General features: G+C 33.8%; 1 protein-coding gene across 1 annotated transcript in view; it reads left to right on the plus strand.

Moving 5' to 3' along the window:
- The window catches only part of XPR1 (xenotropic and polytropic retrovirus receptor 1), a 193,766-nt gene that overhangs the window by 167,271 nt on the left and 2,222 nt on the right, over positions 1-24,273 (plus strand). Inside the window, exons 12-14 of the mRNA XM_036824076.1 lie at positions 13,448-13,614; positions 16,799-16,938; positions 23,005-23,226. Of these exons, the coding sequence (XP_036679971.1) occupies positions 13,448-13,614; positions 16,799-16,938; positions 23,005-23,226 (529 nt within the window). The remainder of the gene's footprint in view (positions 1-13,447; positions 13,615-16,798; positions 16,939-23,004; positions 23,227-24,273) is intronic.

Consider the following 24,273-nt stretch of genomic DNA (forward strand, 5'->3'; position numbering starts at 1 on the left):
TTCCCACCAACAGTGTAGGAGTGTTCCCTTTTCTTCACACCCTCTCCAGCATTTATTGTTTGTAGATTTTTTGATGATGGCCATTCTGGATGGTGGAGGTGATACCTCATGGTAGTTTTGATTTGCATTTCTCTAATAATTCGTGATGTTGAACATCTTTTCATGTGCTTTGCCATCTGTATGTCTTCTTTGGAGAAATGTCTATTTAGATCTTACACCCATTTTTTGATTGGGTTGTTTGTTTTTTTGATACTGAGCTTCATGAGCTGTTTGTATATTTTGGAGATTAATCCCTTGTCGGTTGCTTTGTTTGCAGATATTTTCTCCCCTTCTGAGGGTTGTCTTTTCGTTTTGTTATTTTTAATTAAATCTCAAAGTGAATTGATACCATGATTGATGAGATGGTTCCTAGGTTAAATATTTGAATAGATGTTTCAGAAATCCTGGTAAAGTTTGGGATAATTTAACTTTTACTCTATTTCTGATACCCAGTTTGAAAGAAAAGGCGTCAAATGAAGGTTTCTATAAAAAGGCATCACAGTCTTGGACTCTGAGATTAAGAATTGTTTCAGATGGCTTTTTTAGATCTGATGTGTTATACTAGTTTAGAGTATTGGCAGGTTGTGTGGAAAATGGTGGAAGAGATTTTGGCATTCCATCTTTCTCTGTGCATACCTCCTATTATATATACTCTCACTTCCTTCTTAGATCTGTTAATTAATCATAATGTAGAATATATATTGTCATTTTTTGCTAACATTTTTTTAATCTATATTTTTATTCAACTCTTATTGCTGTATACTGCTATTATGACTACTTAAATGTTATACAGTCTTTTTTGTTTGTTTTTGTTAATATTGATATTCTTTAATAGACTCATTTGTTTTTTAAGTAAATAAAATAAATACTTCAACATTAGTAACAAATTACAATTGATCACAATGCACAAATGTATAGCAACACTGTGTTTGACAACACTTACTTAGAAGAGCTTAGGATGCCAGGAAGGGGGAAAAAAGAAAAAAACACATGGTTATCTAAAGAACAAAATCAGATCAATTGATTTTTTTTTTTTTTTTTTTACTTTCTTTGATTTAAGCGGTAGGCTGTAGGCATGGGGGATGTAGAAGTTCTTATCTACTTTGTTTTAAGTAAATTTTGAACTATTTCACAGTTCATTCTTTTTTTTTTGTTTTTAACATCTTTATTGGAGTATAATTGCTTTACAATGTTGTGTTGGTTTCTGCTTTATAACAAAGTGAATCAGCTATACATATACATATATCCCCATATCTCCTCACTCTTGCGTCTCCCTCCCACCCTCCCTATCCCACCCCTCTAGGTGGTCACAAAGCACTAAGCTGATCTCCCTTGCTATGGGCTGCTTCCCACTAGCTATCTGTTTTACATTTGGTAGTATATATAAGTCCATGACACTCTCTCACTTCGTCCCAGCTTACCCTTCCCCCTCCCCATTCCCTCAAATCCATTCTCTACGTCTGTGTCTTTATTCGTGTCCTGCCCCTAGGTTCTTTATAACCTTTTTTTTAGATTCCATATATGTGTGTTAGCATACTGTGTTTGTTTTTCTCTTTCTGGCTTACTTCACTCTGTATGACAGACTCTAGGTCCATCCTCTACTACAAATAATTCAATTTTGTTTCTTTTCATGGCTGAGTAATATTCCATTGTATATATGTGCCACATCTTCTTTATCCATTCATCTGTCGATGGACACTTAGGTTGCTTCCATGTCCTGGCTATTGTACATAGAGCTGCAATGAACATTGTGGTACGTGACTCTTTTTGAATTATGGTTTTCTCAGGGTATATGCCCAGTAGTGGGATTGCTGGGTCGTATGGTAGTTCTATTTTTAGTTTTTTAAGGAAGCTCCACACTGTTCTCCATAGTGGCTGTATCAATTTACATTCCCACCAACAGTGCAAGAGGGTTCCCTTTTCTCCACACCCTCTCCAGCATTTATTGTTTCTAGATTTTTTGATGATGGCCATTCTGACTGGAGTGAGGTGATACCTCATTGTAGTTTTGATTTGCATTTCTCTAATGATTAGTGATGTTGAGCATCCTTTCATGTGTTTGTTGGCAATCTGTATATCTTCTTTGGAGAAATGTCTGTTTAGGTCTTCTGCCCATTTTTGGATTGGGTTGTTTGTTTTTTTGATATTGAGCTGCATGAGCTGCTTGTAAATTTTGGAGATTAATCCTTTGTCAGTTGCTTCATTTGCAAATGTTTTCTCCCATTCTGAGGGTTGTCTTTTCGTCTTGTTTATGGTTTCCTTTGCTGTGCAAAAGCTTTTAAGTTTCATTAGGACCCATTTGTTTATTTTAGTTTTTATTTCCATTTTTCTAGGAGGTGGGTCAAAAAGGATCTTGCTGTGTTAAATCTTACACAATCTTATTTCCATTTTTAATTGGCTATAATTTTAGCTTGTGTCTGTGGCTTAATTTTTTTCAGTTTAACTAAGAAAAAAGTTTCTATCCTTATGAATGTAGTGCCTGAAGCATTTTTACAGCTTCATAAAGTAAGCACTTGAAACGGTGTCAAAAACTTTTAGGATCCTTGTATTTCTTTGTAAAATAATTATGGTCAATAGCATTCCGTTTAGTTAAAGAAATGACGCTGTGTCTTTTTGCAGGAGAGGAGGCAAAAACACATAATTTTATCCATTCCAGAATTATTATTATTTAGTTATATTACTAAAGGAGTGAGGAAGGGCAGAAGTCAATCTTTAATAAAAATCACTGAAGAGATCATTTTGTTATTGAAGAGCCAGTAAATAAGGATCTAAACAGATGATAAGTTGAATATAAGTACAATTTAATAATTGAATTGCCTTGTTCATTACATCTGTCACATCTATTTTATTCAACAAACATTTACAAAACATCTGAAGTGTGTCAGGCTGTGCAAGATGCTAGGCATGCATAGATGAACACCACATATCTTTTTTTTTTTTTATTGAAGTATAGTTGATTTACAATGTTTCAGGTATACAGCATTGGATAATCCCATCATACATTCCTTGTGATTATCCACATAGGCCATAGTGTCATCTGCAAAAAGGGATGGTTTTATTTCTTCCTTTCCAATCTCTGTACCTTTTGCTTCTTTTCATTTTTTTTTTTTTTCCTTTACCTTACTGCACTGGCTTGAGCTTCCAGTATTATGTTGAGTAAGAATGGTAAGAGCAGATATCCTTGCCTTCTTTGTAATCTTCGGGAGGAAGCATTCAGTTTTTTACCATTAAGTATAATAAATAAAACTTCCTCACCTAATGCTGTAGGGTTTTTGCTGAGGAAGCTTTATCAAGTTGAAGAAGTTCCTCTCTATTCCTATTTTTCTGAGAGATTTTGTTTTTAATCATGATTGAGTGTTGGATTTTTGTCAGATGATTTACCTAGATCTTTTGATATGATCCTGTCATTTTTTCTCTAAGTTTTAACCCATTAAAATGGTGAATTACATTATTGAGTTTTGAATATTGAAATAGGGTAGCATATCTGGAATAAACCCCACTTGGTCATGGTGTATAATTCTTCTTATATGTTGCTGAATTCTATTTGCCGATATCTTGTTAAGTATTTTTGTGTCTGTGTTCATAAGGGATATTGGTCTGTACTTCTCGTTTTGTGTACTATCTTTGGTTTTGGCATAGGTGTAAAACTTATTTCATAAAATAAGTTGGGATGTTTTATTTCTTCTTCTAATTTGTGGAAGTTTTCTTTAACAGCTTGGTAGAATTCTGCAGTGAAACAGTCTGGGCCTGGAGATGTATTTTGGGGTAGTTTTAAAATACAAATTCAATTTCCTTATTAATTATAAGGCTATTCAAATTATATATTTCATGTTCAGTGAGTTGTAATAGTCTTTGTTTTTTGAGGAATTTGGTCCTTGTCATCTAAGTTGTGAAAAATTGTGGGTGTAGAGTTAAATATAGTATTCCCTTATTATCCTTTTGATGTCTCTAGAGTTGGTAGTGATAATCCCGTTTCATTCCTGATACTGGTAATTTGTGTTTTCTCTCTTTTCTCTTTTCTTTCTCAGCTGTACTAGAGGTTTGTCATTTTATTGATCTTTTCAAGGAATCGGCTTTTTGTTTCATTGACTGTTTTTCCTCTATTTTTCATTTCAATTTCATTGATTTCTGTGTTTATCTTGATTATTTCCTTCCTTCTGCTTGCTTTGGATTTATTTTGCTTTTCGTTTTCTAGGTTCTTGAGGTGGGTTCTTAGACTATTTATTAGATATTTTTTCTCTTTTTCTAATGTACACAGTTGTATGTATAATTATATGTATAATGCTATGCATTTTCCTCTCAGCACTGCTTTAGCCAAGTCCCACAAATATTGATATGTTACGTTTTCATTTTCATTTAGTTCAGTGTATTCTTTAAATTTCCCTTGAGAGTTTGTCTTTGATCCATGAATTATTTAGTATTGTGTTGTTTAGTTTCCAAGTGTTTGAAGATTTTTCTGTTATTAATTTTTTTGGCCTATCTTGCTATATGTTCATTGGGCACTTGAAAAGAATGTATGTTCTGCTATTGTAGGGTGGAGTGATTATTAAATCCTATTAGTTAATGATGTTGTTGAATTCTATATTGTTGCTTATTTTCTGTCTACTTCTTCCATTAGTTGTTGAGAAGGAGAGTTGAAATCTGTATAATTGTGGATTTGTCTATTTTTCTTTTCAATTCTATCAGCTTTTGCTTCACGTATTTTGCTACTCTGGTTGTTTGATGTAGACACAGTGAGGATTGATACATCTTCTTGGTGGATCGACTGTAATATACTTATATAATGGCCCTGTCTGTTTACACTAATTTTCTTTGCTCTGAAATCTACTTTATTTGATAGTAAAATAGCCACCCTACTTTCCTTTGATTATTGTTTACATGATGCATATCTTTCCATACTTTTACTTTCAACATAGTTATATTATTATATTTGAAGTGAGTCCTTGTAGACAGGATGTAATTGGGTCATAGTTTTTAATCCCCTCTGCCAATCTCTTTTAAGTGATGTATTTACACCATTGACATTTAACGTAATTATTGATATGTTAGAACTTAAATTAAGTATGCCATTTTCTTTTTTGGTTTTCTGCTCTCTCTGCTTTTTATTTCTCTGTATTTACTTGAATATTTTTCAAGTTCCATTTTGATTTATCTATAACATTTTTGAGTGTCTCTCTTTGTATAGGTTTTTTAGTAGTTCTCAGTATTACATTGTATATACATAACTTATCACAGTGTCCTAGAGTCATCATTTTACCAGTTTGAGTGACTTATAGAAACCTTACCTCCCTTTACATCTCTTTACTCTACCCCATTTATAATGTAATGGTCTTAAATATTTCCTCCATACATTTAGCACCATATCAGACGGTGTTATAATTTTTGCTTCAGCTATCAAGCATACTTTGGAAAACTCAAGAGGAAAAGTACAGCCTATCATATTTACCCATATTTTTGCTTACTTGGTTCTTTCTTCCTTCTTGAAGTTCTAAGGTTCCTTCTTTTATTATTTTCTTCCTTTTTAGGGAATTCAACAATTCTTTCAGGGTAGATCTGCTAATATATTCTGTTAGTTTTCATTTATCTGAGAATGTCTTGATTTCCCCTTCATTTCCTGAAGGATATTGAGTATAAGAATTTGTATACATTGAGTATAAAAATCTGGGTTTACAGTTCTTTTTTTTCCAGCTCTTGATAAATTTTGTGCTACTTTCTTCTGGCCTCCAGAAGATTTCTGATGAGAAATCCACTGTCAATCATACTGTTTTAACCCTGGCCGTTAAGGTATTGGATTTTTCTTGACTGCTTTCAAGGTTTTTATCTTTGTCTTTAGTTTTGAAAAGTTTAATTTTAATGTGTTTTGGCTTTAGATTTATTTTATTTGAGGTTTGCTCAACTTCTTGAATCTGTAGGTTTATGTATCTTACCAAATTTGAGGAGTTGTCAGCCATTATTTCTTTAAGTACTTTTTCAGCCCCTCCCTATTCTTTCCTTCTGGGCTCCGATGACACAAATGTTAGATCATTTTTATGGTTCCACAGGTCCCTGAATCTCTTTTCTTTTCTTTCTTTTTCTTTTTCTTTTTTAAAATATATTTTCATTCCACTGTTCAGCTTTGCTAGTTTCTATTCTCCTGTTTTCCAGTTTGTGGACTATTTCCTCTGTCTTCTCTATTCTGCTGTTAACACCATTCACTGAGTTTTTTAGTTTCGTTATTATATTTTTCAGTTCTAATATTTCCATGTGGTTTTTCTTTATGTCTTCTATTTCTTTGCTGAGACTTCCTATTTTTTCATTGTTTCAAGCATTTCATAATTGTTCATAAAAGCATTTTCATCAAATAATTCCAGCAGCTCTCATCTCATTTTTGGCATCTACTGATGGACTTTTTTCACTCAGTTTGAGATCTTCCTGGTTCTTGGTATGACTAGTGATTTTCAGTTGAAAGCTGGACATTTTGGGTATTATGTTATAAGACTTTGCAGATACTCACACACACCTTAGTTATCCTTTGGATTCAGAATGTTTCCTGCTTTCACATGGTAGCACTAGCTGCCAACTAACAGCTTTGGCAGCATCACCTTCTTTGTCACAAATACTAGTGTATTTGTGTGATTATTTGAATATTTTGTTCTGTTTTGTACGTTTTTATTAAAATGAGTGGGAATTATATGTGATAGTACACTTCATTATTGAAAAGAAATGTCTCAAATTTAATACCGTTAAAGCAAAGATGGAAATCATCAGGCATACTGAAAGCAGCAACGTTTAGACGTCATTGCCAACACTCATTCGATTTGAAGAGATTATCTGTGTTCTGTTGTAAAGAGTAAAAACGAAAAATGTCTGTAAGATGTTGGAAATAATGTCATTAAATATTATGTCTAAAAGACAAGGAAGATATAATAATGGGTTTTATTTTCTTATTTTTAGTTATCAGGAAACAAAATCCTCATATAACATGTACATCTGTTACTTGTCTTTTTCATATTCAGCTATATACAAGTTTTTAGGGACACATTGTATGTGTAGGCTACCAGAAACCATGTTGCCTTCCCCAAGTATTTGCTGGAATGTAAGGCATTGTACACAAAGTTTAAAAATGAGTGAAACACAGGGCTTGCCCTCAATTCAATTTGGCAAAAATTAATTGAGTTCCTGCTGTGTGGAGTGGAGTACATAGGCCTTGGAAAAATGCTGGCATGAGATCCTTCCCTAAAAGACATTACAATTTAATGGAAAATACAAACACATATACAGTTTACTCCATTGTAAAGTTAAATTCTTTTTAAAATGTTAGATAGGGTACAGTCTTGTAGGAAAGAGAGAAAAAGTATGTTTATATCATAATAAAAGACAGTATAAGCACAAACAAAATGTTTTATAAAAAGAATATCATAGGAAGGAGAGATTACCCTCTTTCTAAACTTACATGTGTTAATTTGTCCTTTGCTAACTTTTATTATTAAATTTTTGTCATCTCAGAAAAGGGTATTAACTTGAAAAGGGTTTTTATGATAACTCTCATTGCTTTTCTCAAAACCTCCAACTCAGTCTTTCCCTCTTTACTTTTACAGACTACCTTTGTCTCCTATACCCTGAAAAACTTGAACCTATCAGGAGTCATTTTCCTGCAGCTGTCTTCTACCTATATACATATTTATTTAATCCAAATCCATTCTCACCGTATTTTTCCCAGACTTGGGAACAAGGTTTCCCACCTTAGTGCTCTGACCTCATTTCCTCTTGTCTCTTTCATGATCTTGCTCTGGCAGTCACCCCTTTTTGTTCCTAAATCTTCAATCTCTTCGTCACTACTGGCCCCTTCCCTTCAACCTATATATACGCTCAGCAGTCTCTCACCCTAAAAAGGCTTTCCTTATCTCAGTAAGCCACCTGGTCTAATCTGTTTCCTTTTCTCATTCCTGTATCTCAAAACAGTACTCTGCCTTTACTCACTGTCTCTATTCTGATAGCCACAATGACTTTATATAATAATTTATTATATACATTAATTATACATTAAAGTAACATTTTAGATATATTAGATTAACAAAATATATTATTAAAATTAATTTTACCTCTTTCTTTTTACCTTTTAAATTATGGTTACTAGAAAATGTAATATTATATATGTAAGTCTTCCTCCAGCTTTTCATGTAGCTGGCTCCTTCTCATTACTCAGATATCAACTTAGAGACCTTCTCTGCCTGAACACTATCTAAAGGAATTCTTCCAGTCTCAATCATGTCACCATGTCCTGTTTTCTTTTCTTTTTTTAATTAATTTATTTATTTATTTTTGGCTGCACTGGGTCTTTGTTGCTGCTTGCATGCTTTCTCTAGTTGTGGCGAGCAGGGGCTACTCTTCATTGCGGTGTGCGGTGTCTTCTCTTGTTGCAGAGCACAGGCTACAGGCACACAGGCTTCAGTAGTTGTGGCTCGCGGGCTCTAGAGCACAGACTCAGTAGTTGTGGTGCACGGACTTAGCTGCTCCATGGCATGTGGGATCTTCCCAGACCAGGGCTCAAACCCATGTCCCCTGCATTGGCAGGTGGATTCTTAACCACTGCGCCACCAGGGAAGTCCCCATGTTCTGTTTCCTTCTTGACACTTTTCACTGTCTGAAATTGTCTTGTTTACTTGTATATCTGATAATTGTTTACCCCAACTAAGTAGTAAGCTTCATTAGGGTAGGAAATTTGCCCATTGGTGAATAAGATTCACTACTGTGTACCTGGTATCTAGAATAATATCTGGTATATAGTAAGTAGGTGTTCATTTGCTGAATGAATGGTTTCTGTTCTTTGATATGGCTCTCTCTGCCTCACAAACCTGGTTAACTCAAGACTGTTAACTTTCAAGACTCAGCTCAAGTAGCACCCCCTCCAGGGAGCCTTTCCTGGGTGTTCCCATCCTGAAAGCCTAACGTATTGATTCCTCCTCTATGCACAGTTCCACAGTTGCACTTTCACATTGTGCTTTTGTTTATTTTACATCTCTCCTCTTTCACACTTAGTCCTTAATAGTTCTTCAGTACCTTTCTGTTCTCTAAAATATACCTGGTTACCTGGTAGACATTCAGCACATGTTTGTTGAATGTAGAAGTAAACAGATTTTTCTTTGCAGCTGATCTTAAGTATTATAGCTATATAATAAATAACACAGCTTATAGTAGTAGACACTCAGTAAGCATTTGTTGAATGAATAAAAGAACTCCTGTGTACTTTTTTATTATAAAAACAATATAGCAACATTAAACTCTTGTTTAAATCATTTATAAAATATCATCACCCTGATGGTAACTGTTTTCTTTAGCCCACTTTCTTCCTTTTTCTTTTAGTTTAATTATACAAATAAAACATGGATATGTATATATCACTGTAAAAACAAAATTCAAATAATACATAAATACATAAAGTTAAAATGAATCCCTTTAATAATCTTACTTTCCTCATCAGGGTTAGCTACCTCTGTATTTCTATAAACATAAAGTTATATACAGTCTGAAACAATAATATATGTATACTTTTTAAATTCTGTTTTCCACATACCTTAGAAATATTTTTAATGTTACTTAATAGTTTTATGGAACTATTATTTCAAGTTGAGATGGACTTAGAGAAACAGAGCTGTCTAGTACAAAAAAAGTTCCTTGGTTAAAGATTCCTATCACTAGTTTCCTCATTTATCCTTAGACCTAATGATTTCCATTTTTGTCTCAATCATTTTAAGATTATGAATTTTCTATAATCACAGAGTTGGAAAGAGGCAGAGTCTGGATTCAAACCCAGATCTTGTGACTTCAAATCCAGTTATCTTTCCACTTACTCACTGTCTCGCTGAACTTCAGCTTCCTTAACTGTAAAATGGGAATATAATGTTTGTCTTGCCTGTCCTAGGATAAATTGATAGCCAAACTCACTCATAACTCCGCTTACCTATATAGGTTTGGGCTTTGAAAACAGTGTCCCCAGTCTATTTTATTTGTTTCCTTATTTAATTTCAGATTAAAACCTGGTAAACTCTTACCAGAGTAGAAAGATTTTGGTTGAAAGAAAACTGTTCGCTTTATTTTTACACAGTGCCACTTTTTCATATTTAAAATATCCTTCCTGAAATATGACTTGCAATGATGTACATATGTAATTTTTCTGGTTTCTCTCTCAGCACTTTTCCCAACATATTTTTTTGCTTTATCCTTCCTATGATGGTTAATATGTACAAAACTCTAGGAAGCTTATTTTATTTGTTTTAGATTCACTAGATACCAATTACCATACATTTGTCCGGTATTAATTACGCTTCTAACATGGCCGGTGTGTAATAGAAGCTTTGTGTAGAATACCAATGACTTGATTTTCTGTTACTCTGAACATTACTAAAGTGGGCTACCAGAGTTAGCCAACAGAGAATTAGATGTAATTGCTTGCCTAAAGTGATAATATCTTCCCGATACAACCTCTGAATACCAATGAAGGCGGATGATTTCAGGGAGAAGCACTCCTCATTTGGGAGGTGGAAATGATCAAGTAGGGTAATAATTTTAAAAATACCAAAATGTAGCATATGTAGACCAGGTGCTTATTAATCATTGTTTGAAGAAGTTCATAAGATAAAAATTACTTATTATAAAATATTCTGTTAAAATATTTTTTTTAAGTCAGTAAGTCCTTGTGTATGTTTCATAGCAATTTCATAGAAATAATATGGGCTTAGAGGAAGGCAGTTTAGCCCATTGTCCCATTTTAAGAATTATATTCTGAGGATAGAACTTGTATTTAAAATCTAGAAGAAATAACAAAATTTACACATTACTTTTAGTTTCATTATCAATTCCTTTTAGGTCTTTATCTCTGTGTTGATCTTGTTTTGAAAATACGACAAGAGTGAATATTATTACTTTGCTAAATTTGCTTTATTCTTTGCAAACCTTAGTAGATGAGTTACGGAATTTTTTTGAATGCAACCATGATGCTAATTATTGAACAGTACAACTCGGCTAGATTCTATATCTGTGTATAGAATGAAGTGAACAGGTATGTTAGAACACATCCAACTAAACCTAGATAATAAGTAAATATTTTGTTAGACCTTTTAAATGATAATTCATATGGCACAATATTATAGTATAAATATTAACCCAATTTGCTCTTGATGAAGAAGTTTTTGTGAAAATAGTTTAAACCTGAAAATGTGTTTATATCCAAGCTTGACTGTTCATTAGAATCAATTGTGGACCATTTTTAAAACTTTTGTTTCTGTTCCCTACCACCGACTTTCCAGGAGAAGAAGGTGAACAGTGGTGTACTGGTATATATTTAAAAACTAGCTCTCGGGTGGGAGTGGGGATGGGAGCACTGATTTGCAGTGTTTGATGATTTCCATGGTATAAATACGGACTGCTACCATAGCCAATTTCAAGCTACTAAGATGATTAACATGGAATGCTGGAAAAAGATGTATAGTATTTCCATTATATAGATACAATAAACATATATACCTAAAAGAATAAATAATATCAAAATTTAGTAAAGTAATTAGGAAGTGATGAATTTGAGTTTTCATTACCTTTGTTTTTAATATAGCTAATTATAAGTTTATGTAATTTAATTTTAAATAATGACTATGTTTAACAACCAGTTTGCAAAGTTTTTGAAAATTTGACAGTCGGTTTATAAAGCTGGTACAGACTCATGCTAACACAACACTGGAGCTCAGAGATATCTGTATTTTTTTAACCAACTAAGTAATTCTGATGAAAGCAACCTGCCAACCCATTATTTTTCTGAAATACAGATCTAATCCTAAGGCCCAAGAAGGCATTCCACAGTCAGACCCAAAATGTCTTTTCCAGCTTCATTTCAGATCATACCCCCTCCCTCACATCCTCTGTGTTTCACCCACACTAGACTTAGATTACTAGCAGCTTCTCAAAAATACCTTGCAGTTTCCCACCCTCATGCCTTTTCATTATCTTCTTTTAGCCTTGAATAGCCTTGCCTCATCTGCCTGACTTTTGCAACACTATTTATCCTTCTAGAAATAACTCAAATGCTGCTTCCTCTTATTTCCTACTACTGGAAACAGTTCCATTCTCCTTGATGTTCTCATAGTCCTTTGTTTATTTTATTTTGAGCTCAAATTTATCATCAATAACAAATGGCTGTTTCAACTTACTAGATTATAAATGTCTAAAGGGTGCCTTTGAATAATACTGTACTTAACATTTTACTATCTAAAAATGATTAGTAAGCACTTGCTTTTTTGTTTGTTTGTTTGGCCGCACCGCATGGCTTGCGGGATCTTAGTTCCCCGACCAGAGGTTGAGCCCAAGCCCCAGCAGTGAAAGCACCGAGTTCTAACCACTGGACCACCAGGAAATTCCCAGCACTTGTTTATTTTAATAAGAAGGATTATGGATAATGCATGATACATCCTTTACTTTCTAAGCCTTTGGGAAGCTAACCACAATTTAAACTTTTTTTGAATTAGATGACACCTTTTTTTCCTGATGATTGAGGACCATATTAGTAGTAGTTATATACTTATATCCTACACCCAGAGAATACAAAGAACATCACGATGACTTTCAAACTTGTCAAAGAAAAGCTTCATAGAGAATATACAGAGCACTTGAGAGTGAAAAAGACTAGGTTGTGTAACTACCTTTGCAAATTATTTTTATTCTGATTTAGTGCACTTTATAGTGTTCTCAGCATGAAGCCCAAAGTTACATTATAGTGTTCCCAGCATAAAGTCACATTAAGCCTTTGTATCATTAAATAACATCCAAAAGAAGCAAACATATCATTCTTTGCTTTGTGATTTGAGAGAAATTTGCTTTCATATATGTTCTTAAGGATACATTCCTCATCAATCTGTTGCTTTCTGGCATTTTACCTAGAATTAAAATTATCCGATTGCTTTTGCAATAAGTATTAAGATCTACATATATGAAGGAAATGTTGTTCTAAAGTAAAAACAATCCAAGAATTTCTTAAAGCAAATGCAGCACATTCCTTGTTAGTGGCGTTTCATAAATTTTTTTCATCTTTGACCCTAAGCTGCCACCTGATGGCAAAAACTAAAATGACAACTTTTGTAATATTCAAAACCTCCATTGCAGTTATTTGAAATTTTATGTTTTCAGCATAAAGCCTCTAAACTCTAAATGCACATTTGTACAGATTTTGTGTATTTGATGAATGTTTGATAATTATTTGAACTTCAGAAGAATCAGATTTATTATTTAACTTTTGTTAGACAATGATCCTACTAAGGAGATTTCTTTTAAAATCTTATTTCCTTTATGGAGCTGGAGAAAGAATCTGTTTTTAAATTAGTTTTATTTAATGAAGAATTTTACCTGAATCTAGTAATTTTCTCTTTCCCTTTTCTTTCTTCAGAACGAGGTCACTCAGACACCATAGTGTTCTTTTACCTGTGGATCGTCTTTTGTATCATCAGTTCCTGTTACACCCTCATCTGGGATCTGAAGATGGACTGGGGTCTTTTTGATAAGAATGCAGGAGAAAACACTTTCCTCCGGGAAGAGATTGTATACCCCCAAAAAGTATGTACAAAGAGTCCTTGGGTTTATTTAAAAAAGAAAAACAAAACAACAACTCAGGTGTACCTATTACAATATATACCCAATCCCAACCTAATATAATTAGAGAAAATACTTACCAAAAAATACTAATCCATTCAGTCAGCAAAAATGTATCAGATGTTTACTATATGCTAGATGCTATAGGAAATAAAAACAAAGTAAAATTCTGGTTCTCAAGGAGGCCTTAATCTATATTCTAAACAGATAAGTAAACAGATTGCAATACAATGTGATAAAGACTAGAATAGAGGAATAAATAACTTACTATCGTTTATGATTTATTTTGACCATGCAATTCCCTCCGTCTCAAATGCCCTCTTTCCCCTTTGTTTACCTTGCAAACTCTTGTTCCTTCTTTTTAAGTCAGTTTTTTACTTTCTCTAAGAAGCCTTTCTTATCTCTCCAAGCATAATTAGCCATTCGTACTAATCCCATTTTACCCTATACAAACTTCCATTATGGCAGTCGTCACACTGTATTTTAATTACCTGTTTAGGTATCTATATCCCTCACTCTCCAGCATAGTCCCTGGCATACAGGGACTTAATGTTTGTGGAATGAATGAATAAATACTTGACTGAATGAGCAGCGCTATGAAAGCACGAAGGAAAGGGGAGTGCCTGACTTTGCTTGGGTGCATCAAGAAGGCTTCTCCTTTCATTTATTTCAATCAGTTTTCCTAAAGTTCCAATTTAATCCAAAAACATATGGATAATTACGTGGGAATTATTCTAGCATCTTATATATATATATATATATATATGAATAAAAGGATGAGAGAGGCTGAGTTAAAAAGTCAAAAGGCCAAGAGTATCTTTACTCAGATATTGAAAGAAATTAAACAATGAACTGGGAATCCTTATAAGTGAATTCTAATCCCAGCTGTCTCACTAACTAGCTGTATAACTTCAGGCAACCAGACTATAGTGTATTCTTTTCTATAAGGTAGGGTGTTATACTAGATTATCTCTTGATCCTTTCCCAGTCCTAAGATTCTGTGATGTGTGGAGGAGATTATAAATTGGGTCACTAATACTTTATACTGTGTCAGAATGTCACCAGTACCTCAAAATTGCACTTTGAAAATGCGTGAATGTGTAATATTTAATTGGTGATTAGGGAAGGCTGTTTTCAAGTGTGAGGATTAAAAATAAATGATAGGAGAGTGAATACGAAGAATAGTATATTAGGGTAACTTTGTATAAACAAATGAAGGCAGAAAAGGAGATGTTTACTGACAGTGATTTTTTTTTTAACATAAGCTGTAGCGATAATCCCAATGTGCGAATTTAGAATGTATGACCAAGATACTAGATATATCTTTATAAGTCTCATTTGAAAAGAAAATCAAAAAAAGTAATAGTAAGCACAAGTCAGACAGCAGACATGCATTCAAGTAAAGATGGCCTTTTGTGTTCACCAAATGTATGTGCCTTATTGCTCTTTGAACTGTTCTTGCCTTACTGAGAGAGATAATACATTTATTTCTTATTACAATGGTTGCTTTGATAAACTGTTTATATCTTTATATAAATATTCATTCCTCCGTTTAAATAGTTCTAACTTTTTGATTTCTATGTAATAAAACTAGTTAATAGAATCAGTTTTTTTGTTATTATATATTTTCATGACCCTAGAAAATAAAGTATATGCTTTTGTACATTATGCTTTGCAAATGTATAAGAAAAATGTTCTAGGGGATCACCATACCCCTTTCAATTTTAAAAAGGCAAATATTGGAATAAAATTTATTCTTCTTAAAAAGGGAAGAAGCTATTTGCTGAGTCCAGTGGTACTTCATTTAAAAATTAACACAGCTATATGTACCTTAAAATCAGTTCCTCGGCATTAACAATGCATACTATTGAGCACCATACCCAGGTCCAGGAAGCATTTTTGTTATCTCCATATTAAAACTTAACTTTTCTGCGTCTCTAGACCTCAAGTTAAGTGTATTCCTCCCAAAAGACCTTCAATTTTTGGTAACATCAGCTCCCACATCAGTGAAATGTGGATCCACTTGACTGGCTCTTAAAGACACATGAAATTGCAGCTCTTCACTGAGAGGCCTAATAATGAGTTCACTGCATGTGGATTTATCCAAACATTACATTATCGCTCTATTGGATTGATGGGGGAGGGAACAGGGAGATATGTTAATGTGTTAAAAATCTTCATAAAATTCATCATAGTAAGCAGTGGATAATGTCTAAAATTGATTAATCAAGATATAGCAATATACACACATTATTTAGAAATGTGGAAGATAAATAATAGAAGAAATAGCTACAAATTTTGAAAATGTTTGTCTCTAGAGAATGGGACAAGAAGGGGACTGCTATTTCTTTTGTTTAATAGACTTCTGACATGACTAGTATTCCTTTGTTAAATTTTTTTAAATAAAATAAGTGCTATGGCTTAATACATATCAGTTCTAGTTCCCATAAGATGTCATAACCTTTAAATACATATTTTTAAAGAGCTAGATATCCAGAGATTAATAGTGAGAAAATCCGTGAATTACAGTTCTGGTCTATTGGCAGTTTGTTTACTTAAGACTTTTGTGTAGGTAAGCGTGGACTCTCAAATACTGGGTACTAGTACCTGGAAAGATTAGCTGAGTGCTGTCTTCCTCATGTGAAAATGGAACATTCCTTAAATTTAACTATGTATGTGAAATCCAAGCTTAATTTTATTTACTGACATCAAAAAGCAAGGCAAAATTTTTTCAGATGGAGGGTAAAGCAATTTGAGAATAAAAGTGCAAATAACAGGGTTAATAAATCTGCTAATATTTTCTAATATTAACTATTGAGTCATTAGTGTGTCACATACATATTAGAGTATAATTTCAATCAGATCAAGGATTTCATCTGGTTTGTATTTCTGGGGTCTAGAAGAGAGCCTGGTATACATTATGGGAATGAAGTTTATTTGTTAAATGATTACTGAAATTCAGTAAAACTTCATTTTAAATATTGTACCATTTAAGAAAAAAAAACTAAATTGGTGAAATCTTTCTAAAATATAAAACTCTTTAACCTGTGCTTGTCAGTAGGATATGTGACTCTTGTTACTGTGCTAGGTGTGCTTATTTGTAAGAAACATGATGGTAAGTGTACTCAATTTGCTTATTATTCCTCAGGCCTATTATTACTGTGCCATCATAGAGGATGTGATCCTGCGCTTTGCTTGGACTATCCAAATCTCAATTACCTCCATGACTTTGTTGCCTCATTCTGGGGACATCATTGCTACTGTCTTTGCTCCCCTTGAGGTTTTCCGGTAAGCAAACTACTGAAAAGTTTATCGAAGATTGTTTTTACCTAAGAAGTTGCTCAATACTTATAAATCAGAATTTATTAAAACTTATACTTGAAAAGCTTAAATTTTCCAACTTTTCTCAGACTTCTCATCAGCCTCAGAGTTGGAAAATCCTGGTTGAAGGACTAAGAGATTAATTCTTACAAAGTTAAAGTAACTGCTGATGATGACTTAGAAGCTTTTTTAGAATTGGGCTCCATTTGAACATCCAAATGGCTAATGAACATACGAAAAGGTTCTTAACATGCTTAGTCACCAGGGAAATACAAATTAAACCTACATTTGGGATATAGCTACTCACCTATGAGGGCTAAAATGAAAAATACAGACACACCAAGTATTGATGAGCATGTAGAACGATGGGAACAATTGGAATTCTCATACACTGCAGGTAGGAGGAAACTAGTACAACAGCCACTTTGGAAAACTCTTTGTCAGTATCTGCCAAAGCTGTGCATGAACACCTGGGTATATAGTAAACAGGAGTGCTAACCTAAGGCCACCAAGACCCACATACAAGAATGTTCACAATAATACTATTTATAACAGACCAAAATGGAGACTACCCAAGTGCCCAGCAATATAGAGTGGATAGATAAATTGTGGTATTTGCACACATGCAAATCTATCCAGTAATGAGAACAAAGGACTAAATAACAACATGAATGAATCTCACAAAGCAAAATATTGAGCAAAAGAAGTTAGACACAAGAGTATGTCCCTGTATGATTCCAAATTTATAAAGTTCAAAAGCAGGCTAAACTCATCTATGGTATTAGAAGTCAAAATAGTATTTGCCCTTGTGGGACAGTGACTGGAAGTGGCACCAGGAGAACCTCCTTGGGTGGGGGGTGGAGTAATGTTCTGTTTTTTGATCTGTGTGCTGGTTACATGATGGGTTCACTTTGTTAAAATTCATCATGCTGTGCCCATCAGATTTGTTCACTTCTCTGAATGTGTGTTATACTTAATAAAAGGTTTTTAAATCAAAAAAAAAAAAAAAGGAAAGAAAGAATTGGGCTCCATTGGAAGGGTCATGAGTGGAAATAAGGAGGTAAAAAGTCAGAACAGGAATTAGAATTAAAATCTTTTGAGAATCATTTTTTGCAATTTAGCAGTCTGGGTTATTCAGCCCAACCTTCTCAGTGGAAACAATAAAAATACCAGATAAAATGTTTTTTTAATCTTCCTAAAAACATTAGTGATCTGACAAGATAGCCCAAACACTAAGTGAAGGCAGATATCCCAGGATAAGCAGAACACTAAAGTCAATTTTGCGCTAAAGAAATTTGCCAGACCTAGAGACTTTGAGATTCATTTGTGATAGCCAATTCAAATTTGTATGCACCTAATAACATAGCTTGAAAATATGTAAAGCAAAAGTTGACACTGCTAAAAAAGTAAAAATAGATAAATTTACAATTTTAGAGAAAGCTTTTAACATACTTTTCTCAGTAATAAACAAGTAGTCAATTAACCAACTTGACCTAATTGACATATTTAGAGGACTGCATACAACAAGTACTAAATACAAATGCTACACATGGAACATTTACCAAAATTAACCATATTCTGGGCTGTAAAGGAAGTCTTAACAAACTTCAGAGGAGTAAAATCACAAAAAGATATCTGAAAATTCACAAATGTTTAGAAATTAAGCAGCACATGTATAAATAACCCATGATTGAAGTTGAAATTGCAATGAAAATTTTAAAATATTTTGAATAGAATGAAATTGAAAATGTAACAAAAGAAAAGGTGAAATATAGCTAAAGCCATGCTTAGAGGGAAGTGTATAGCCTTAAATGTACATATTAGAAAAGTATACAGCTCAAGATATTAGAAAAAAGATTTAAATAGCAAATCAAACCTCAAAAAAAGTAGAAGGAAGAAAATATAAAGAACAGAAATTAATGGAATAGAAAACAGACATAGAGAAAATTAACAAAGCTAGTTAGTTCTTTTAAAAGACTAATAAAATTGTTAAAATGTCTAAATAGTACTGATAGAGGAAAAAAGGAAAGAAGGCACAAATTACAAATATCAAAAATCCTAAAGATGTTTTTTAAAAGAGCATGACAATATTATGAGCAACTTTGTGCCAATAAATTTAGAAATTTAAGTGAAGTGAACAAATTCCTCAAAAAAGCACAATTTACCAAAACCAATAAAGAGGAAATAAAAAATCTGATAGGTTTATATGTAGTAAAGAAATTAAATCCATATTAAAATTCTTCCTACAAAGAAAACTGCAGGGAATTCTTCCACATATATGAGGAGGAAATATTATCAGTTTTACACAAAACTCTTTTAGGGAAATGAGACAATGAAAGGAACACCTCCCAGTTCATTTTGTGCAGCCAGTATGACTTTGATGTCTGAACCTACAAGGATATTTCTTATGTCCAGGGATGCAAAAATCCAAAACAAAATATTGGGTAATGAATCCAACAATATATAAAAAGGATAATACATCACAACCAAGTTAGGTTCATTCCCAGAATGTAAGATGTAATATTCAAAAATCATTTAACATTTAAAAATCAATCTGTGTAACTCACCACATTAATGAATAAAGGGGAAAACAACCCTCAACAAATATAGAAAATGCCATTGAGAAAAGTCAATACCTGTTTATGAAAAAAATAAACACTACAAAAAAAATAAACAAGATCATATTTAATGGTAAAACACTGTAAGTTCTCCCTTGAGATCAGGAATGAGATAAGTATGCATGCTGTCACCACTTCTGTTTAACATCATACTGCAGGTATAGCTAGTGCAATAAGGAGAGAAAAAGCATAAGGATTAGAAAGGAAGAAATAAAACTATGATCATTCATTGGTGACATGACTGTATATGCAGAAAATTCAAAAGAATTTCCAAATAAGCTATTAGAATTAATGTAGCTTTGTCCCTGAGTATAAGGTTGACATAAATTAATGTTCTAAAAAACTCATGAACAACTAGAAAATGAAATTTTAAAAAAACATACCGTTTTGAATAACCCTGCAACGTATCAAATACCTAAAGGAATAAATTTAATGAAAGATGTATGTATGTGAAAATTGACAAGCCAGTTCTAGAATTTATATGGTAACAGTAAGGATCAAGAATATCCAAGACTATCCTGAAAAAAACGAAGTAAAGGACTTATACTCTCAAATATCAAAACCTATTATATAACTACCATAATTAAGACAGTGTCTGACGAGACAAGGAAGAGACAAATAGGCCACTGCAATAGAATAGGGAGTCCAGAAACAGATCCACACATTCATTGACACTACCTGATTTATGACAAAGGTGGCTATATAACAGTGGAGAAAAAAAGCTTCTTTAATAAATGATATTGAGTCAACTGGATATCCATATGGGCGAAAAAATAAATCTCAACTTCCACTGCATAATGTATGCAAAATCAATTCCAGGTGGATTGCAGAGCTAAATATGAAAGGTAAATCAATAAACTCTCTAGAAGATAACATAGGGGGGCCATAAAGGCAGCTTTAAGTATACGGTAATTTTTTATTTCTTGTTTCTGAGTGATAATTACACATTGTGATCACTTTATAATAATTAACCAACCTGCACACTTAAAATTTGCACACTTTTATATATTTATGTTGTGCTTTAGTTAAAATGCTTATTTAAAAAAAAAAAAAAAGGCAGCCCAAAAGAAAGGATTATCTTTAAAGAAATGGCTGTTAGATTGACAGCTGACTTCTCAACAGTTAACAATGAAAGTCAGAAGTCATTAAAATGGTATCTTAAGTGTGCTGAACAAAAATAACTGCCTACCTAGAACTCTTTACCCAGTAAAAATATCTTTCACAAATGAAGATGAAATAAAGATATTTTTAGACAGGTGTATAGCTTTCCTCCGAGTCAGGATGGGCACATATATCAGGATGGCCTGATAAAATAAGATTGAATCTGGAAACAGTATACTTGTCGCTGTCAGTGCTCTCTCCAAACCATTTGTCAACCCTCCTTCCCCGCTTCACTTTCTCAGATGTCTAGGTTTGGGACCTGAAATTCTCCATCACCAATAACGCCTCCCCCCAAATACTTCTTTCTCTTTCATGTATGCTGCTTTATACATTAAAAAAAATTTGTTTTCTAGTGAAAAGAGGGAGCTCAATTACTTTTTTATTCTTGATTTTTTTCTCTTTCAAAAATTATCTGCTTAATAATAGAATCAGATGTTCTATCACCCATTTAAAGCAAAAGCAAAAAATCTCCTTTGAATCTTCCTTCCTCCAACTACTGCCCATTTTTCTGCTCTCCTTTACAGCAAAACTCTTCAAGAGATGTCTGTACTTGCTGTCTCTGCTCTCTGACTCCTCCCCCATTCTCCCTTTAATTCAACTCAAGTCTTCTTTTCCCAATACTCAAACTAAATTGCTTTTGTTAATAATCAATAATAATAATAGCAAACACTTATGTATTGCCTTCTATGTACCTGGCACTGTTCTAAGCCCTTTACATGTATTAACTTAGTGAATCCTCACAACAGTCTTGTGAGGTAGGTACTGTTACGGTCTCATTTTACTAATGAAGCATAGGTTAAGTAAATCATCCAGGGTTATTACACCTAGTAAGTGGCAGCATCCATGATTTGAATCTAGACAGTCTCCCAGAATCTGTACTCTTAGATCATACTGCCTCTTTATCCTCTTTATCTAAATCCAGTGGTTAGTTCTCTGTACTTATCTTACTTTACCTCTCAGCAAAGCACTTTCTTCACTTGATTTCTCAGAAACTACACTCTTCTGTCTCACTATCTATTCCATCTCAGTTCCTTTACTGGTTCTTCTTCCTCTTCCCAAATTGTAAATATTGGAGTGCTCCAGGGCTTAATCCTCTTTAATCTTCTCTCCTCCACTTATATTATTCCTAAGCCCATGACTTGAAATACTGTTCTTATGCTGTCTATAGTCCTAGACTCTCTTGAACTGCAAACTCATGTCCATGTAGCTACTGAATTTTCCTCTTGGATATCTAATGGCTCTGGCCTAATAGGAACAACCCAGATCTCTAGTAAATGGTGTCACCATTCAATGAGAACAAAAACCTGAGACCACTCACATCCCATGTCAGTAAGTCCTGTCGGCTTCATCTTCATAAATAAATCCCTAGTCTGTCTGCTTCTCATCACCTCTGTTATCCCCAGCTGTATCTAAGTCTCCATCATCTCTTTCCTGGACTACTGCAGCAGCTTCTAATTGGTCTTCCTTCAGGTGTTCTCGTCTTCCTTTGATCTGTTCACAGTTCAGCAGATAGAATGATCTTTTTAAAACAAATCACATCATTCTCCAGCTCAGAACTCTCCTTGTTTTCTATCACACTTAAAAATCTAAACTCTTTACTATGGCTTATAAGGCCCTCTGTGGATCAGGCCCCTTTCTTTTCTACCTCTCCATCTTCATCTGCCATTTTAACCTTCCTGTTCCTCTCCAGCCCCACTGACCTTGCTGTTGTTTTAACACACCAAAGTCCTGTCCAGCTTGGGAGCTTTTGTACTTGCTGTTTCCTCTGCCTGGGATACTTTTCTGTAGGATTTTACCTGACTTGCTCTCTTGCTAGATGCCATCTCTTCAAAGAAACACGTTCTATACCCTTGCCCTGCTTTATTTTCTTCAGAGCACTTACCGTTAGCTAATTGTTTACTTGTTTATTATCTGTCTCTGTCATTAGAAATTACACTTATACAGGCAGAGGCTTTGTCTCATTCAGTGCCTTCTGTCATATTGTAGGCATTCAATAAATATTTGTTCAATAAAGGGAAAGAATGAGCACTCTGAAACTGCACATTCCATGAGTCCCTTTCCTTTGCCTACTCCTTTCTTGTCCCCTTCCCCCCCCCACCACACCATCTTTCTATTTTATTTTAGTATTCTAGTCCTTAATTCCTTTTTTTGTTTCCATGAGTGAAAACTTGTTATACTGGGAGGTCTACAGGTGATAGTAGTAGTATGTTCAAATTTTATAAGTAATTTGCCTATTCTACCCCATTTTGCTAAGGCGATTTGTGTGGAACTTCTTCCGCCTGGAGAATGAACATCTGAATAACTGTGGTGAATTCCGTGCTGTGAGGGACATCTCTGTGGCCCCTCTGAATGCAGATGATCAGACGCTTCTAGAGCAGATGATGGACCAGGAAGATGGGGTACGAAACCGCCAGAAGAATCGGCCATGGAAGTACAGCCAGAGCATATCCCTGCGCCGGCCTCGCCTCGCTTCTCAGTATGTATAGCTTCCACTTCTGTGAGATGAAGTCCCTTCAGGTTTTAGTACTGGATAACGTTTAAGTTAAGAAGCTATCAGGTTGAACCAGGTGAAATTGCTGGCGTTCAACCATCTCTCACCACAAAAACCAGCAATAACAGCAATTCCATATGATCCAACCTTTATATAGAATGTCTTAATGAACACATAGTGTAAAATGTCATTAATATGTTAATTAATATATTAATTAATGCTTACTAATTTGGCATTAAAAGTACACTGGGGAAAATTTGTTGGAAAATAATTTACTTAACTCTTCAGTGTATCTTGTATAAAAATCATTTCCAAGTTATAAACTTTAGGAATCCTGGTTCTGCCACTTGCCATCTATGTCATCTTGGCCAAATCACTTAATTTCTCTGTATTATCCCTCATTTCTCAATTGGGATTAATATGGTCCTGCACATAGGGTGGCTGGTTAGATTAAATTTGTTATGACATGGGATTTAGACCAGTTTCCTCACAGAAAGAGCTCGATAAGTGTAAGCTATTATTATTTTTACTTTTTTACTAAATACCTACAACAGTATTTTTATCAGTCATTTACTTTGTATATTCCTAAAAGTAACAATAAATGTAGGGTATATTGTGGCTGCATTTGAAATTTAGAGACAGTGGATAGCACAGTGGATTGGAGTGAAGGAGGAGACAGGTTGAGCATGAGCAGTTTTCTAAAGGATAAGGGAGTGTTTGAATAGGCTAGAGGCACAGCAACGACATGAAGGTGGAAATGAGGGGCAGAAAGAAAAGCCATGTGACTAAAACTAGTAACAAATAGTAAGAAAATTTAGCTGAATAAATGAAGTATGATTGTAAAATGCTGAAAAGTACAAGCTTGATCTTGTAAGCAGGAAGGAGTCACAGAATTTTTTCATAGAATGACATTATGAAAGTAATATTTTCCTAAGTTTTAATGGCACTGTGCAACATATATTGGGAAAGGGAAAACTCAAGGCCAGCTCAACTAAAAGACCATTGGTATTCTTAAGTATGGAACATTAAAGA

The sequence above is a fragment of the Balaenoptera musculus genome, chromosome 1, assembly GCF_009873245.2.
Source record: "Balaenoptera musculus isolate JJ_BM4_2016_0621 chromosome 1, mBalMus1.pri.v3, whole genome shotgun sequence".
Classification (NCBI taxonomy): Eukaryota; Metazoa; Chordata; class Mammalia; order Artiodactyla; family Balaenopteridae; genus Balaenoptera; species Balaenoptera musculus.